General features: G+C 38.0%; 1 protein-coding gene across 3 annotated transcripts in view; it reads right to left on the bottom strand.

Moving 5' to 3' along the window:
- Nucleotides 1–5,590: 5,590 nt before the first annotated feature.
- Nucleotides 5,591–19,712, bottom strand: part of Acer3 (alkaline ceramidase 3) — an 81,478-nt gene continuing 67,356 nt past the window's right edge. For 2 of the 3 annotated variants that reach the window (XM_027407713.2, XM_027407711.2), the window contains 4 exons: nt 18,064–18,165; nt 14,977–15,081; nt 9,788–9,833; nt 5,591–9,112 (listed from right to left, as the gene is read on the bottom strand). In XM_027407713.2, coding sequence (XP_027263514.1) covers nt 9,059–9,112; nt 9,788–9,833; nt 14,977–15,081; nt 18,064–18,165 — 307 coding nt within the window. In that variant the 3' untranslated portion in view covers nt 5,591–9,058. The remainder of the gene's footprint in view (nt 9,113–9,787; nt 9,834–14,976; nt 15,082–18,063; nt 18,166–19,712) is intronic. The other variant, XM_027407712.2, reaches the window with a different exon arrangement.

The following is a 19,712-nucleotide window of genomic DNA, read 5'->3' as shown; positions in this document are numbered from 1 at the left end:
ACCAAGCAAGTGAAAGACCTGTATGAAAAGCCTTTGAAGAGAGAAATTGCACAAGATATCAGAAGATGGAAGGATGCTTTAGTTATGGTTTCTGTTGGTGTAAAGAGACACCATGACCACAGCAACCTTTAGAAAGAAAAAACATTTAACTGGGGTGGCTTACATTTTCAAAGATTTAGTCCATTATCATCATGGTGGGATATAGTGATGTGCAGGCAAACATGGTGCTGGAGAAGTAGCCAAGTGTCCTTCATCTTGATTTATGGGCAACAAGAAGTGGTCTAAGATACTGGGTGGTGTCTTAAGCATATATTAGACCTCAAAGCCCACCTCCATAGTGACACACTTCCTTCAATGATATCACACCTACTCTAATAAGGCCACACCTCCTAATAGTGCCACTCCCTCTGGGGACCATTTTCTTTCAAACCACCACAAAAGACCTTCCATGCTCATGGATCAGTAGGATTAACAGTAAAAATGGCCACCTTACCAAAAGCAATCTACAGATTCAATGCAATCCCCATTAAAATCCCAACACAATTCTTTACAGACCTTGAAAGAACAATACTCAACTTCATATGGAAAAACAAAAACTCAGGGTAGCTAAAACAATCCTGTATAATAAAAGAACTTCTAGAAGTAACATTGTCCTGATTTCAAGCTGTACTACAGAGCTATAGTAATCAAAACATCATGGTATTGTCATAAAAACAGACAGGTAAATCAAAGGAATCGAATTAAAGACCCAGGAGTAATCCACACACCTATTGACACCTGATTTTCAACAAAGAAGCCAAAATTATACAATGGAACAAAGGAAGCATCTTCAGCAATGGTACTGGCATAACTGGATGCTTACATGTAGAAGAATACAAATAGACCATATCTATCAGCCTGTACAAAATTCAAGTCCAAGTGGATAAAAGACCTCAATATAAATCTAGTTACATTGAACCTGATAGAAGAGAAAGAGGGAAATAGCTTTGTATGTATTGGCACAGGAGACAACTTCCTGAATAGAACATCAGTAGCATAGACACTAAGACAGACATTTAATAAATGCAACCTCATGAAACTGAAAAGCTCTGCTAAGACAAAGGACACTGTCAATAGGACGAAACGGCAGCCTACAGAATGGGAAAAGATCTTCACCAAGCCCACATCTGACAGAGGGCGGGTTTCTAAAACATAAAGAACTCGAGAAACTAGACATAAAAACAAAATAAATAATCCAATTAAAAATGGGGTACAGATCTAAACAGAGAATTCTCAACAGAAGAATCTCAAATGGCAGAGAAACACTTAAAGAATTGCTCAGTATCCTTAGTCATCAGGAAAACGTAAATCAAAACGACTCTGAGATTCCATCTTATACCTATTAGAATGGCCAAGATCAAAAACACAAATGACAGCTTACACTGGAGAGGATGTGGAACAAGGGGAACATTCTTCTATTGCTGGTGGAGCAAACTTGTGCAGCCACCATAGAAATCAGTATGGCATTTTCTCAGAAAATTGGGAATTGATCTACCTCAAGACCCAGCTATACCACTCTTGGGCATGTACTCAAAGGATGCTCAATCATAAACACTTTATTTTTAAGAGTTGCCAGGTTATAGTATCTCTTCACAGCAATAGAACACTGACTAAGATAGTGTCCTAGGGCCACAAACCAAGGAACTCACACTAGAAGCTGCCAGTTGAATCCTGTACTTAAGACTGGGGATGTTGGAAAGCTGCCTGCTGCCCACAAGTAAAGGATGGCTTTACTAACCAGTGTAGCACTGACTACATAGAACCATTATGAAAACAGGAAGGTTCACTCAGTTCCCACAAAAGACTTGACCTAGTGGTGTGTATCTCTCCCAGGGTGACAGTCTGGTGGGCTCGAAGTGATCAGGGCCTGGGGCAGATGGGAGAACATCCCTCAGCAGTGCCTAGCTGTGATCAAGTGCATTTCCATGGCAATGAGCCACAACTGGTTCCAGGACATCTGGAAAAGACCATGGGAAAAGTGGCTGTGGTTGGGGTGTTCTGCCTTGGGCCCTGATAGTGCAGACACTTATCTACCCAACATTAACTACTGCCCCATCATCACAGCTGAACTTGCCAAATCTTGGGCAACCTGCTCTTTTGGCAACCTGTGCTTCCCTCCCGGGGATCACCTTGCTGTGGTTCCACAATGACATTCCTCAGCAGTGGGTCAAGCTACCTCTCCTATGGCATAGTTTTTCAAATGCCCACACCTCATCCCCTGCTCATGGATGGACTGGAAGCAGAAAGTACTGTTGCTACTGTGCCTGGGAATACAGAACTGCTGGGCTCAAGTCATGGGGATTGGGATGGGGGTGGGGATGGGAAAAGACTAAGTAAGAGGTTACTTTGAAATCTATTATGGCATGTTTGATCAGGGTGGGATTTATGCCTATGACATCGAAGTGTACAAGTTTAAACTTGGCCACCTTTCCCAACATGACAGTTAAAGACTGAAATAGTGAGGGACCTTTTTTTTTTTTTTTTTCTGAGACAGGGTTTCTCTGTAGCTTTGGAGCCTGTCCTGGAACTCTCTCTGTAGATCAGGATAGCCTTGAATTCAGAGATCAGCCTGCCTCTGCCTTGCTGGGATTAAATGCATGTGCCACCACTGCCAATCCATTTTTTTTTAAATTAAACTTATCTATTTAGTGTGTATGTGTATGACATGGCACAGGTGGAGTCAGAGAACAACTTGCTGGAGTCGGTTCTCTCTTTCCACTACATGGGTCCCAAGGATCAAACTCAGGTCATCAAGCTTAGCAACATGTGCCTTAACATACTATGTCATCTCACTAGCCTAGAAGAGGAGATTTAAAACATAGTCATGCTGGGAGAATGAGTAGAGGGATCTGATGGTCCCCAAAGCATCTTTTACATGCTGGCATGAGCTTTAAACTTAAATGAAAATGAAGAGATAATATTATCTTGCTGCTTGTTTACTCAATTCTGGTTCTACAAGATGGTCCAAGAAGATCCTATTGCTTGAGGAGATGGCAAGCCACCAGCCAGGAGTTAAGAGAATATCAGATCCCCTGAAACTCGGGTTATAGGCAATTGGAGTAGCCTAGTGTGGGTGCTGTAAAGTAAACCTGGGTCCTCTCAGTAAGAACAAGTGCTCTTAACTATCAAACCATCTCTCTAGCCCCATGATACAAGATTTTCTTTGTTCTGTTCTATAAAAACTTTATGAAATTGCTATCATGTGGGAATACAGTATTTGGGGCGATTTGAATCTGTTCCTAAGTCATGGTCACTTGTTTGGTTCCATGTTTGAGGTCAGATCTATGTTGTGTTGTTTTGTGTGAGTTGCTGGGGACTGAACTTATGGCTTCTTACATACATTGGTGGGTAAGCAGCACTCTACCCACTGAACTGTCTTTCCAGAACCTAAACATGGTGCTTTAAGACGTCAGGTACCAGAATGTGCTCACTATGTCCAACCACTTAGTGTTACCTTCTCAGGTAGATGTTGGCAAATGTTTTTGGGACTTGGACTTGCTTGGTTTGGGTCATGATTCACTGGTTTATTATGCGTTGGTGAGCAGTCAGCAGTATGGTGTCCACTGTTTGTTTTCAGTTCATGTGGTTTCAGAACAATGGGTTTGTTTTTAGGATGTTTGGTTGTTAATTCACTAGCATTCTGCCTTTGATCCTTTTGCCACTCCTCTAGTGTCTAATTTACAGAAGAATATTTGAAAAGTTGTCATTTAGTACCTCAGATAGTTTTGTTTGGTAACTGTGTAAACTAAAGTTATAAATATTTAAAAATTGGATAAATATAACTTAAGGTAATTTGATTTTATGTTTCCCAAAATAGGAAATATTTGGTATCTCATACACACACTAAATTGGAAGAGCTGGACTACAACAATTAAAGATCACAGCTTTAATGGACAGCTTACTTTAATTGAAATTTTATTTTTGGTTTTTCAAGACAGGGTTTCTCTATGTAGCCCTGGCTGTCCTGAAACTCACCAGGCTGGCCTCATATTCACAGAGATCCACCTGCCTTTGCCTCTTGAGAGCTGGAATTAAAATGTGTCCCAGGCCTAATTGAAAATTTAAAACATCTAAAGAAAACACTGAAATTTTAATTTACAATTAATAATTTACAATTAATTTACAATTTAAAAACTGTATCTAAGATACAGGAATGTTAAAAATGAGTAAGAAATTAATAAAAGTTTTAAGATTGCATAAGAACTAAAATAAATTCTTAAAAAAAATTTCAAGCATTCTTGGGTTATGTTTTCTGCTCTGACTTCTCCTCTTCCTTCTTTACCTTCAAACACAATAAAATTTTCTATCAAAGAAAATAATTACTACAGTCTATTTTAGGATAAAACCTAAAGAGAAAAGAGATGCCATTCTAAAAAATTTCCTGTTGATTAACTCTTAAACAAGAAAGGAAAATAATCTAATCCTACCTAACAGCTTTATCTTGGAACTTTCTCCTCTCACTAAGACTTTCCTACATCTCAAAGACATAGAGTTTTAATTCTACTATACGGGTCCTTCTTGCTGGATGTAATCTATTCTAATTGTGTCATGTCTATTCTTGGCAATTGTTTTCATGTAATTATCTTTGTCATTTTGCATTCTAAGAAAGAACTAAGTATTAAAAAGTCTGTGGCCATTTCATTTGTACATTAAAAAAACTTTACTGTGTGCTTCTTTCAGTATGCCTATTTTTTAAAGATTTATTTTATGTATACAAGTGTTGTGTCTGCATGTACATATGTTCACCACATGTATGCCTGCTACCCAGGGCATTGGATCCCCTGGAACTGGAGTTATGAATGGTTATGAGTCACCTTTGGGTGCTGGGAATTGAACCCAGGTCCTCTGCAAGTGCAACAAGTGCTCTTGATTGCTGAGATATCACTCCAGCCTTATTGCCAGGCCTAATTTAAAACTTGTAAGTAAACATGAATGTCTGAGAGATATCTTAAAAGACTTGATAAATACACACTGCTTTATAATAAATGTAGGTACTTTTAACTCCCTGAAACTTATTAAAGTGGTATTTTTTTAACCTATCAAATGTTTTATGAAACTTTAAAATGTTACCTGTGTATATAAAATGAACAGCATTGGCATCACAATGAAAGTTCCATTAAGCCATTAAATCTTACACTGGATACATAGATTTTAATAAAGATTTCTCCCAAAACCTGATGGGAGTATCCTTCTGTATGCTGTGAATATGTTTCTCTTATTGGCTGATGATTAAAGCTGTTTCAGACAATGGACAGGTAGGATTTAGCCAGGCAGGAAATCTGAACAGGTATAGAGAAAGGTAGTAGGTGGAGTCAGAGAGACGCCATGTAGCTGCCGAGAAAGGAAGAGGATCTGGCATCACTGGTAAGCCAAGACCATGTGGAGATACACAGATTAATAGAAATGGGTTAATATTTAAGAGAGAGCTAGCCAGTAAAAAGCCTGAGCCATTAGCCCAACAGTTTATAGTTAATATAAGTCTCTGTGTGTTTATTTGGGACTAGACAGCTGTGGGACCCAGAGGGACAGAAACTTCCATCTACAAAAAACATTTCTGGAAAAGATTAAAATTTTATTTCATTTTTTTAAAAGTCAAGGATAACAAAAATAAAACAGCATCAACATGCTTTATGTTGACTCAGTTCTCTGGATGCTGTGGTTAGAATTCTTCAGTTGGAATGATTCCTTTTATAAGAGTGCTCTTAGTGTACAAGTATTGGATGCAAGATTTCTGGTAAGGCTGAGATACATCTAGAATCATGGATATGTTTGCCAAAGATCTTTAAGTTGAATTTCCTTTCCATAATGAAAATTACAGGAATTACAATACCATCAAGTAATAACATTAGACTGGGTATACTTACTCTGTATGTAATAAAAAGGACATATGATTAAATCTTACCAGAAAAGGAAAGTCTCCCTTATTTTGGTTACAACTAAGTGCATTGCTAAAACCTTATTTCTCTGGAGATCCTGGGCAAAGACAATATACTGTATCTGACAGGGTATTAATGCTGATTACAGAAGGGCAGTAGATGTTTGGAGACAGGATACAGCCTGTAGAGGTCATTCTAAGGAAGTGGCACCAGTGTCCATAAGACCCAGGTCTCCACAGCCTGAAGAACACTTTGAAGACAAGGCCACCTACACCTATAAGCTACTAAAAGGCTTAAGGACTTAAAGGACCTCTTCAGACAACAAACAGGATGTCTTAACTTCTTAAAGGCAAAGATAAACTCTATTATAAATCTATCTGTAATTATAATCTTATGTTTTGTTTTTTTTCATTCTTTTTCTTTTGGCACTATTGGTACTCAGTGGTTACAAACCCCATCCAACCCCATCTTCCCTCCTTTAATCTATCCCATTACTGGATTTTTCCTGAAAATTGTTCTTTTGCATTTTGTCATGATCTCAATGTATAACTATCAGTTGGGAGTGTGTGTGTGTACACACACACACACACACACACACACACACACATGTCTTTTTTTTTTCTTTCTTTAAGTAAAGGACCATATCCGGAACAATTTACACAAACATAGCTTTGGTTTTCCTGACTTTGGTCCTTTTTGGGCATAATCACATTATTCTTGCATTGACAGCTTTTCTTTAGATTTATTTATTTTAGTTATTTTACTTGCAGATATGTATGTGTACCACTTGTGTGTCTGGTGCCTGCAGATGTCAGAAGAGGTTGTTAGATACTTAGGAACTGCAGTTATGGATAGTTGTGAGATACCATGTGGGTACTGAGAACCAGACCCAGGTTTCCTGCAAGAGCAATTAGTGCTCTTAACTGCTAAACCATCTCTCTAGGCCAAATTCTTGCATTTTTTTGATCCTGGTAAAATCTGTGTTTTCAGGATATGACAGTTTCAAACTTAACTCATTATGATATAGGGATTCAAGTCAACTCCCACAACAAAAACTCCAAAGCCTCCCTCCAACCAACAGGAAGAGAGCTTTGTGGTCTCTCTTTGGCAAGGACTACACTCCTCATCATCATGGAAATTATACAAAATAGATTATTATCCTTTAGGCCCTCAGAAAGATTTTTGAGACCAAAGCTTCGAGGATAGAGTAAAGTGAGGTAGGCAAATGGGAAGTTCTAGAGGCAAACAAACAAACAAACAAAACACCACAATCCCAAAGGAAGACTAGAAACCCCTCCAACTGCAGTTTATGCATAACAAAACAGCATGCTTTAAAAAAAAGCCCTACCTTCTCTAATTGCCAGAAAAGATGGGAGCTATGTTAAATGTGCTATAAAGGGTAGAAACTCTTGGCCAAGGGCCTTTCAGCCTTAGACCTTTGCCAGTCCTCGGGCCCACTCCTCTCCTAGTAAAAGATCTCTATTTCCATTACTACCCATGTGTCTCTGGTCCAATTTTTGTTCCAGGACACAGGAACCTGGGCATCTCAGGACTCTGACCTACAATCAAAGTACAACTGAAGTTCTCTTAAGATTTATGTTTTGGCATGTCTTGTTTTTAATAACAGGTATGCTTGTTTAATGGCATTCTGGGAAACATTTTTGGTTTTAAAAATGTACTAAACATGTTTTTTTGTTGTTGTTGTTTGAGACAAAGTTTTACTATGTATCTCTGCCTGGCCTGGAACTATATAGACCAGGTTGGCCTTAAATTCACAGAGATCTGCCTGTCTCTGCCTTTCAAATGCTGAGATTAAAGGCATGCATCGCCCTGCCAGGCTAAGGCTAGTTAATGAATATTAGAAAAATGGGAAAGTTGTTTGTTTGTTTTTTATCAATTTTGCATGAGAAAAAACCTTTACTTTTCTTTTGAAGCCATAGCTCAGGATGCAATCAATAGATATATGATCTTTCATTTACTGTTTTCGACAATCAATTCAATTTCTTATACACTCATGTCCAAATTAGAACTATATGTGTCACAGTGAGATTTTATGGCTATTACTTAGTTTTCTAAGTTCTAGATGTGGTAAAAGTTATAAGTCAGTACTGTTTCAACACTTGTATTTCTTCTCAAAAAAAATGAAGGAGCAAATATTTTAATAAGCTTTATGCAAAATAGTCCTGACCATTTTACTTGTAGTTAACCTGATATATGTGCCTAGATATAGCCATGACTTCTCTGAGAACTGGTAAGTACTGCATAATGCAAGAAGTAAAAAATGCACAACTTTCCCCAATAACTTCACTTAAACTATGTTGGCATACAGAATATGGGTAGGCCAGACCACCAGTTAAATTTGCTAGACACAAAAATAATAATAACTTGAAGATCAAAGAAAACAAAATAACAGACTTTAACTGGTGAAAAGGGCTACATTCCACAGGTGCTATGGAAGAGCTTCTGGAGGGATAATAGATGGCCCATCCCTTTGATTGGCTGTGGTCCACAGAGCCAGAGACAAATTCTTGGAGGTAAGAACATAGCCCATTCACTGGCAGGTCAGAGTTTGCTTACAGCACTCTAGCTAGCACCAAGGCAGATAGTAAGGAGCTACCTAGGATCCCACAATCAGGTCTTTCTTTTTCTTTTTAATGTTAGAAAACCATCTGTGAGGTTAAGAAAATAATATAAATCAAAGCTGACATTGCTAAATGCTGGCTTATAGTCAGCCATCTGGACATGGCATTTTACTAGTCCTTAATGACTTTGTTCAATATTTAATCAAAAATTAAGAAAGGTATAATTAACATGCAACTCTTGTAAAAAAAATAAAAAAATATTAATGTCCCATGAATGACCAGCACAAACTGTTAACCTGTTAAGAAAAGCCCAACTTCTCCACCATTCCAGAATATAAATATATGCCATCTGCTTTTCTGTAAGCATCTTAGGTCGAGGACAAATAAGATAAAGCCAGAAGCTAAGCAGCCAACAGACCAATTGCTCATTCTCTATGTGGCTGATTCATTCATCTCTTGTGATGGGCGTGGTGTCTTTGAATATGCAAGTCTTTGGGGACTTCTTGACCATCTTGCCAGAACTACAGTAAGTGCTTTTTGTTTTCTTGGTAGAATAATTCATCAGTGTTTCCTCGGAGGTTCAAACATGATCACTGGCCACATCCCAAAGAGAAACTGTGGAAACAAGTGAGGACAAAACGAGAAGAGATTATTCTATGTCTAAAAGAAATGAGAATTAACAACTATAATACAGGTTAGGCTTGTTAGTATGAGTACCCTGGGCACAGCAAGGATCTTCCTGACTTTTATCAGATCTCAAAAACTACTTTCACTTAATTTATTTAATGTATTAAGCATCTACTTTGCCAAGCATGGAAGTAGACATTTAATCTGTAATTCCTAAAGATATTTGGTGTTGGGGAGGTGGTGTGCATGTGCACATATGTGAATGCAGTGCTTGTAGAAGTCAGAAGAGGGAACTGGGTTCCCTGGAGCTGGAGTGAGAGGTGGCTGTGAGACATCTGATGTGTGTGTTGGAACAAGGGTCCTTTGAAAGAACAGGACATGCTTTAACTGCTGAGGCATCTCCCAGCCCTTTAACCTTCCATTCTTAAAATAATGCTGTAACATTGTAATTAACAGCTCCATTCTGTTGAAGAAACCCAGGCTTAAAGGAGAGACTTATCTAAGATCACATAGTAATAGATGGATAGTAAACATTTCAGACTTGATGTCTGCTGGTTCCAAAGTCTGTGCTCCCATCTACTGCTCCATAGCTCCCTGTTGTCTCTTACATCCAATTTATCTTCTCAAGATTACCACCACCTGCCCTTTGCAACACAGACTTACCTTCACTTTTGGCCTGTATTTCAGGTAAAGTGTTCTTGTATATAAACTGAAAGAAAAGTGGAAAAATTTCTTAGACAACTCAACTCATAGACTATAACTTCAGGTAATTTTAGGATCAAGCATCTCATTATAATGCCCCATGTGGTTGGTATCACAATTCCATCTTTGCAAATGCAGCTGTAAGCATTAATTAAAGGGATGAGAAACCCAGAAAGGCAACAGTTTTTTGTTTTTTGTTTTTTTTTGGTGTCTGTCTTTAAACTGAGTCACTGCTAGAGGTGAAATTAGATCAGTAAACGTTTGCATATAGTAAACACTGCTGAATTTTTCTCTGAAGGTTGCTAGGTTGTCTGTAATATACAACATAAATAGACTTTTTATATTTATGTATACTACACTATTTAAATGTATTTGAACAGTAACAAGTATATTATTGACAACATATACAAAACCTAATTTTCTATTATTCCAAATAATGTAAAGGTCAAGAGATCCTACATGTTAAATTTCTGAAATTTAACATGGCTATGTTATATTTTCCTGTACTAAAAGCTGGAACTGCAGTGAATGGCAGTTTAGATGTTACCTGAACATTTGCTAGCTGTAAAACTTTGAACTTGTTAATTGCTAATATTTTTAAGTGTTTATCCAACAACAACAACAACAACAACAACAACAACAACAACAAAACCCTAAACAACTGCTTTTAGTGGAAAGTTTGTTAGCATAATTTAGGTAGAAGTAATTTTTCACTGGGCGTGGTGGCACTTGCTACCACTTGCCTAGTACTCAATAGAGGAAAGCAGGAGGGTTTGGGGTTTGAGGCCAACCTGGGCTACTTAGTGAATTTCAGGCCGTCTTAACCTACATGGTAAGAATATCTGGGGGTTGGGGTTGGAGTTGGAGGAACAAGTCCTGTTCAACTTAACCATTTCAACAATCTATTAAGTATTTAACAGAATAGGAAATTGAGGCTTAGGGCCAAATAAGCAATTTGGCTTTGTCTTCTAAGTAAAATGGTAGACTAGAAGTTGCTTCCATGTGACCTGGTTAAGGGGGAAAATCAGTATAAGAAAAAGACCCTATCCTACAGAGAGAAAGAAAAGCTTTTGTCATACAGGTAGTATGACTGAAAAAGTACAGAAAAAAGCAAAGCGATGTAGCAAAAAGCAGCTAGGCCAAGAAAAGTAAGAATCCCTCTCCTCTCCCCACCCCCTCCCTCTCTGAGCCTAAAGCTAACCTGCAGTAACCCCAGTGTAGGCCTCACCAACTGAGAAAAACCCTGGAGTCTGATAGCTGAGGTCAGCAGGTAGGGCATCCTCTGAAACTACCTATTTGCTGTTCACTGCTGAGGGAACACTTGACATCCACTGCTGAATTCTCCAGCAGGATGATCAATACTTACAGTGTTTGTAAAGTATGAAGTTGGGGTTTCTGTCCATACAGACTCTTGTGCTTTGGTTGCTCCTCCACTCGTCATACACTTGGGAGATCCTACCTAGAACATTAGCTACCTTGGGTACAATACTGGGAATCTCCAGAGAACCTTTCTAGCTCACAGACTGACTCCAAAACTAAGTATAGTCAGCTGAGACTCTTGATACACAGAGAAGCCACTAACGTTAGACAGCTCTAGTGTACTTTGGACACTTGTCCACTATATGCTCCTTACCAGCAAAAAGCATAGCAGAGACAAGTATCTATAAGTTAGTAGGCCTTCCCCTACCTTGTATCTATTATTTACCATCTCCAAGTTTCAAGGGCATAGAAAGCTGTTCCAAGGCTTGGTCTGTTTCTCTTTCCTGTTTTTCTACCTGTGTATTCTCCTTTTTCTCTTCACTTTTAGTAGTATTTCTACACACACACACACACACACACACACACACACACACACACACACACACACACACACACACACACACACACACACACACACACATTTGATAAACATGTTTTTACTCCCTACCCCTGTCCCCCGCCTTTTCTTGTTATTTTGAGGATGGGTCATATGTAGTATAGGCTGGCCTCCAATTTATTATGTAGATGGGGATGACTTTCAATTTCTGACCCTCCTGCATCTATTTCCTGGTACCACCATGCCCAGTTTTATGTGGTACTGGAGATGGACCCCAAGGCTTTGTGTATGCTAAGCAAGTATCCACAAAGTGAGCTACATCTTTTCTTTTTTTGGCTGTTTCCTTTTTCCCTCCTTCCTACTATATCTTTTTTTTTCTTTTTGAGAGAGTTTCTCTGTGTAGCCCTGGATGTCCTGGAACTTGATCTGTAGACCAGGCTGGCCTCGAACTCACAGAGATCCGATGCCTCTACCTCCCTCCTGAGTCCTGGACATTTTTATTTTTTAATCTCCCTTCTTACATTATCTAATTTTGTTTTCAAATTTTGAATAATGGGAACTCTCTTGTTGCTGTTGTTTTGAGACAAGTTATCATGTAAATAAGGCTGGTCTTAAACTCACTTTGTTTAGCTGAGAATGACCTCTGAGCTCTCAAACTCATGATCATCCTGCCTCTACTTCCCGAGGACTTGGATTACAGGTGAGTACTGTGATCAGCTTTTTTTTCTTTTTCTTTTTATGATCTCTTAATTTTTTTCCACTATGTGTATGTGTGTATATCTGTGTGTGCCATATGTATGTAGGTGCCTGCAGAGGTCAGAAGAGGGGGTTAGGTTCCTTGGAGTTAAGATAACAGGCAACTGTGAGCTGTCCAATGTGGGTAGGTTCTGGGAACCAAACTCAGGTCCTTTGGTAGAGCAGCAAGTGCTGTTAACTGCTGAGCCATCTTTCCAGGCTGTCTTGATCTTTTTTTTTTTTTCTTTCCTTTCATAATATTCATCTCCACTCTTTTTTTTCCTGTTCTTTTAACTTTGCTTTTCTTTTATTGCTTACTGTCTCCTTCCTTTATCTCATTCAGCATTATTTTCACATTTACTCTAAGCAATTTTTAATTTTATTAATTCTTTGAGAATTTTTCACAATGTATTTTGAACATATTCATCATCCCCATCCCTTGCTTTGCAACTGTTTAACTTTGTAGCACATTATATTAATTTTGCCACTTTCTGTTTTATGGTCAGTGATATAGTATTGGACTTTAATCAGTGCTAACAAGCACTTGAACTTCATTTTGTAAAACCTGTCCTTCTGTCTCCCTTGCTACCTTAAATTTTGGATGAGACTTTGCTTAGATATGCATGCATACACAATAATTACTTAGGGATATTCATTTAAAGTTGATAATGCCACACTGAAAGAATCAAGGTAAGAGAAACAAAGATACTGCTACGATTTGCAGATATCACAATCAGTACGTTACCAATGACCATCTTTTTACAACATCCTGTTCCAGACAACCAGACAGGTACCTAGAAGTCTTCAGTCAATTGCCTTAAACCTGAAGGCTTAACTAATTTCATCTGTTCTTTCTGACTTTCTTTTCCCTTAGTTATTCTCTCTAGGATCCCAGGAATAACAGTTCCAATCAATAGGTCTTACCTATAAACAACTTGTGATGATTCAAAACTAGACTCTCACCCCCAGCTCTGCATGGCCATCTGAGTCAATGTTTAGTAAGATCAAGACCGCTTATCTATGCATGTTCAGATCTTATTCCCACTTTTGTTTCTTCCCAGTTAAAACCAGAAGCTCTTCAGTATCTCAAAGATAGAACTGAAGACATTTGGTCTTGTACTTTCTGGTATAGCTATGCTGAATATAGTCTATAGAGTAGTTACAAAGATGCTCTGTCATATCAGAGTATTCCCACGTACATCCAGAGTTTTCCACAAAACTAAGGAACCTTCCTAATCTACCATGATACAACCCTTCTAAGCAGGTAACTAACATCACATTCAAGCTACTTGTTTCCATTTTAAGTGTCCCAAGGATTTCCTTTTCTTTCTGTACTAGATTCTGACCCAGACACACATATACCAACAGGTTATATCTTAACAAGCTTTGTTTTCCTTCACTACAAGAGTTCCTCAGTTTTGTTTCTCATGCACTTGCTGGTCTTAAAGAACACGTTTTTCATTCCGTAGAATGACCTTCAACCTTTATCAATTGTCCCTCAAGATCAGACCCAAGCCAAAAATTTTTGATTCAAAATTTTTTTCTTCCTTTTTTTGGTCCCCTTCCTCCCTTCCTCCCTTCCTTCCTTTCTTTTCTTTCTTTGGCCTTGAACTCAGAGATCTGCCTGCCTCTGCCTCCAGAGTGCTGGGATTAAAGTGTGTGCCACCACTACCTGGCTTCTTTTTTCTATAAATATTTTAGTTTGTTCCCAAGAAGAATCTGAGGCTATATGTGGCATTGGTGAAGAGATCAGTATATACACATTCATTAATTAAAAAACATTATGTACTGGGTTCTGACCACATACATGCCAGACGTTATTCTGTACACTTGAAAGGGGGTAATGAATAAGTAAGTCCCTACTTGGATGAACTTACACAGGGTTGGAGAGGAAAACAAGTAAATACAAACATAATGTGTGATAAATACTTTAAAGGGGCTGGAGAGAGAGTTCAGCAGTTAAGAGCACTGGTGGTTCATAATCATCTATAGCTACAGTTCCAAGCGATCTGATGGCCTCTTCTGGCCTTTGCAGGCACCAGGCACACACACATAGCACACAGAAATACGAGCCAGCAAAGCAAAATAAAAATAAATAAATTAAAAAAAATCAATCAAACAAACAAACGAATGATTTGAAGAAAGATAAAGTCTAATAAGTGGGAAAAGGATGCTATGGAGGTATGACTGGGTGGGATGGCCAGTAAGAACTTAAGTCCATTTTTGACAAAAGTGTCTAATCCTTAACAGTCTCAAAGGGAACAAAGTGATACCAACTTACTTCTGGAAAAGGGTCCTATCTCCAGAAGGTCCAGATTGCCTCTCATCAAGACTTGGATGTAACTGGATATCTTGGATACTAGTCAGCTGTGAGCCATCCACTTTTGGAATACACTTGATAGACTCCCAACTATCAGCTGCTCCATGATCTCATAAATGTAAGAAGGGATTTCTTATGGTCACCCAGTAGCAAAGGCAGTGCTGGAATGCTGATTTTACCTCCAGCATTTTATATTTTCACTTTCCTTCTTGATTTATAAAGTAAAAAAAAAAAAGCAAAATTCTTCCAATAGTAGGTTAAAAAGCCTTTATTTCCTACCTGAAAAGGATGTGAAGATAAGAACCCAGGCCAGTTAAAATATGCCACCATGCATGAAACTGTGTTGCAACACCTAGGATAGGGGGTGCTCTCTTTCGGAAGTTCCTGTGTGGAGAAGGGGGAAACCATTGTGTTACAACTGAAGGTATACTAGTGCTGACAATCTTACATTTTGAAATATTCTAAAACAGGCAATTATTTAATTTCCTCACATTCACTGTATTGTTTTTTTCTAAAAGTATATTGTGAAACAGACAATATTTTCAAAAGTTTCAAGAAGAAATGACTCAAATTAATGTAGAAAAAAATTTATTGACCTCTTATTAACTTTAACTTTAATGCCTATTAATTAAAGGCTTTGAAAAGTCTTACCATAGAATCTATCATTTTGTTTCAGGTAACCTCTAATCTATGGAATTTTTTTTTGGTATTACTTTATTAATACTCTGGAACAACTATTATTTGGAACACACTTTGAGAAACACTAGTTTAGTTAGCTATTTGCTCAGGAAAAAATACATTTCCATCCATGTCAGTATACCACTATACAGTATGTAATTCTTTTAATATCTATGATTTCACTTCTAAGTGCTTCTTTGAGGGAGCAGTGATTAGCAAAGCTATATACAGCAAGAACTTAAAATTTGTAGATTAGTTTCCCAAGTCAGTCACCTAGGAGTTCAGATGGGTCTCAAATTCTTTTGGTTAAAGAAGTATATGTCATACTAATATTTATTAGAGAAGAATACCAATGTGGAATGCTAACTTGGGTTAGTGGATCACACCCAGGGGATGACTATCCATCAGCATAACAGTTTCACTCTCCTAGGCATTCTGCTAGATATTTCTAATTCAGAAGCATGCATCTAGCTCTTACTTACTTTATTATTTCCACCCTGGTCCCTCAGGGATTCATGTAGTCTAGGCTAGCTTTCATGTCATTAACCTTCTGCCTAGAGTGCTGGATTATGGGCATACACCACCATATCCAGCTAGATCTTAGTGTTTAAGCAAGGAATGCTTTTACTTGTCTACATTTATACATCTTTTTACTACAGGGATCTAAGCAAAGTATATACTTACCTACATTTAAAGTTCCACAGTTACATATGCAACTTTTTGATACAGGAAATCATTGAGAATTTCAAACACATGCAAAGGTATGTAAAATAAGAGCCATATGAGGTGGTATATGCTGGTAATTCTAGCATTTGGGAAATGGAGACAGAAGGATAAGGAATTCAAGATCATTCTTGGTTGCTTAGTGATCTCAAGACCAACCTGGGCTATATGAGACCTGTCTCAAAAAAAAAAATCACCCTCCTCAAAAGTAAGCAAAATAATAATATATCTATTACCAAACCAGTAATTATCAAATTATGCTAAATCCATGTCATCTGAATCTTCATCTATGTCTCTCTCACATTACTTTGAGGAAAATTCTAAATACATTTTATCACTAGATTATTTCAGCATATGCCACTAGAAGAACTTCTTTAAAACACAGCTACAAAACTATTTCACATCTAAAATATTAGTAATAACCCTTTACTATAAAAATTTAATTATTAATCAAGTTCAACATTTCTGATTATGTTTTTACAGTGAACCAAGATTACAAATGGCTTTCCTACACTCATCAGTTTTGGTTTTTGGTGTTGGTGATCCAGTCCAGGGTCTTATGCATACTAGAAAAGAATCTGAGCTATATCCTTAGCTTTCATAATATATCTCTTACATCTTTTAATCTTAGGTTATACCTTCCTCTTTCTTCCCTCCTGTAATATATCTGCTGCAGAGACCAGATCATTCAACTTCTAAGTTTCCAAAAGTCTAACTAAACCTTGCTGTTTGACACCTTCCTTGGAAAGTTTTACATGCATTTCAAATGGTTATTATATATCGTTCTTGTTTACTTGATTAAGCTGTTTAGGTAATTTTCTTTTCTTCTTTCTTTCTTTTCTTTTCTTCTTCTTTTTTTTTTTTTTTTTTTTGGTTTGTATTTTAGAGACAGGGTTTCCCTGTGTGACAATCCTGGCTGTCCTGAAACTTACTTTGTAGAACAAGTTGGCCTTGAACTCGCAAAGAGCTGACTGCTTCTACTTCCCAAGTGCTGGGTGAAAGCATGTGTCACCACAACCAGCTTGATTAGGTAGTTTTCAAAGACACAGTAAATCTGTGATTAACTGTATAGTTTTGTGATCCACACATAAAAACTAACCCAAGATCATAAAATATTCTGAGGTTTAATTTCAGACAATTTAAATAGGTATTCCCAGAGTTTAATTTTACTGTGCTATACAGTGTCAACATTGGTAAAAAATACCTTAGGACACTGCTGTTTCTACATGCCTACAAAATTTTCTGCTTCTATGTTGACAATTAGGGTAGTTACCAATTTGATCAGAGAAGAAGGCCAGTTCAGGTACCCTCTTCACTATTGCTAGGAGTCTTAGCTTGGGTCATTCTTGTGGATTCCTGGGAATTGCCCTAGCACCAGGTTTCTCCCTAACCCCATAATGGCTCCCTTTCTCAAGGCCAAGCACTGGACTGAGCTTCGGGAGTCCAGGACATGAGATGGAGGAGGGATTCATAAACAAGGAAGGTCAGGATCATGACGAGGGAAACCCACAGAGACAGCTGACCAGAGCTCATGGGACCTCATGGACAGCTGGGGAGCATGCATAGGACCGAACTAGGACCTTTGCATGTGGGTGACAGTTGTATGGTTTATGGTTTGGTCTGTTTGTGGGGCCCCTGGCAGTGGGGTCAGGATTTATCCCTAGTGCATGAGCTGGATTTTTGGAGCCCATTCCCTATGGTGGGATGCCTTGCTCAGTCTTGATGCAGCAGGGAGGGGCCTGGTCCTGCCTCAACTTGATGAACCAGGGTTTGTTGACTCTTCAAGGGAGTGCTTTCTGGGGAGTGGATAGCTGGTGGGAGTAGAGGGAGGTGGGGGGGGAGGAGGAGGGAAGGAAGGGGGAACTATGGTTGGTAAGTAAAATGACTACAAAATTTATAATAAAAAATTCTCTGCTTAATATAATGCTTCCAAAATTATTTTCTGGGAATGAAAATATATCTTACCTCAGTGAATCACAAAAGATGTTATCTACATTCCACAATAAAAAACCCAATAAAAAGATAGTCAAGGATGTATAACCTAGTCCTCTAAGCCATGGATAAACCCTGTGGAGAAAAGAAAAGCAAAATGACAAATCTTCAAGTCACATCATGATCAGAGGTGAGAGCTGGAAGTCATCATTTTTATGAAAAAGAAAAGTCCTCAGGAGACTAAGAGAAAACCCATTTATTAATGTAGTGCCTTTGCCAATCATGTATTACATACTTGAAGAATTTTTTGAGGTGGGTCTTGCTATGTTGTTACTCAGGCTGTTCTCAAATTTCTGGACTCCCATTGTTCTCTTGCCTCAACCTCTCAGATGTTTAGCTATTTAAAGGTACTGAGAGAGAATTGCCCATCAAGACTGTTGGATCACATTTTCTGCCAGACACTGAACACACAACTAAATCACATAATATACTAAGTGCTTAATGTGTCAGGTATATTCTAAGCACTTCAGTTAATAACACAAAGCCCTGCTCTCAGGGAACTTATAGTATGGTTGGAGCAGGAAACAAAAACACTATTGGCTATAAATGTTTTGAAGAAAAGTAATTTGGAGGTGATATGGAGCTGTCTGTTTTGGTGGGGGTTACCTTGGGTAAATCTGCAAATATACCTGTGGAGCAGGTATTCTTTTCACTTCACTGCTGAGGAAACTAAAGGGAGTAAACTGCTTAAAATATAGTAATAGCAGCTTATTCACTTTTTATAGCTTTAATAAAGTAGTTTTTTTTTTGAGATAAGGTCTTATGAGGTTTGGCCTCTAGCTAGGCTGATCAGGATGACCTTGAACTTTTAACCACCCTTCTGCCTCTGCCTCCAATATACTAGGATTATAAGCATACACTACCACACCTGGTTTAGGACATACATATTTAAAAAGCACATCTAGGGACTACAGAGAAGGATCAATATTAAGATAATATACTGAGTTTTGTTCCCAGTACCCATGTTAGGTAGCTTACAACTGCCTGGAATTCTAACACCAGAGGGGCCAACTCCCTCTTCTAGCTTCTGAAGGTACATAACTTACTTGTACATACTCACATACACACAATTAAGAATAAAATAAATTTCAAAGATGTACATATGAATCAAGACTTAGTGGCTCATATTTCTAATCTCACACTTTGGAGGCTGAGTCAGAAAGATGTCATGGTGGGAAGTCACCCTAGGCTATGGAGAGAACCCGTTTCAAGAAGACAAAAACAAATGAAGGTATATCTGTTGAGTCTATTTGTAATACCATGCAACTACTTCTGTGGTCAAAAATAACATATCCATTATCTCAGAAATCTAGAGGGAGAGGAGGAGAGGGAGGGAGGCTGTGTTACCCTTATTTTATGGGTTCTTTCATTTGGTATTGAGATTCATCCATTCTGTCATGTATGTGAATACATCATTTCTTTTGTTACTAATAGTCCACAGTATGGATAAAGCACAATTTGTTTGGCTGTCCAAACGTTGACAGACATTTCTGTTTCTCATTTTTGACCATTACAAATAAAGCATCTATGAACATTCTTAATTAAGGCTGTGTGTTGAAATATACTTTCATTTCTATTGGGTAAAAAGGAATGGATTGGTTGTATGAGATAAACATTTAGCT

This window comes from Cricetulus griseus, chromosome 3, assembly GCF_003668045.3.
Source record: "Cricetulus griseus strain 17A/GY chromosome 3, alternate assembly CriGri-PICRH-1.0, whole genome shotgun sequence".
Lineage (NCBI taxonomy): Eukaryota > Metazoa > Chordata > Mammalia > Rodentia > Cricetidae > Cricetulus > Cricetulus griseus.
Note: the sequence above shows the minus strand (reverse complement) of the source record. Positions and strands in the feature narration are given on the sequence as shown.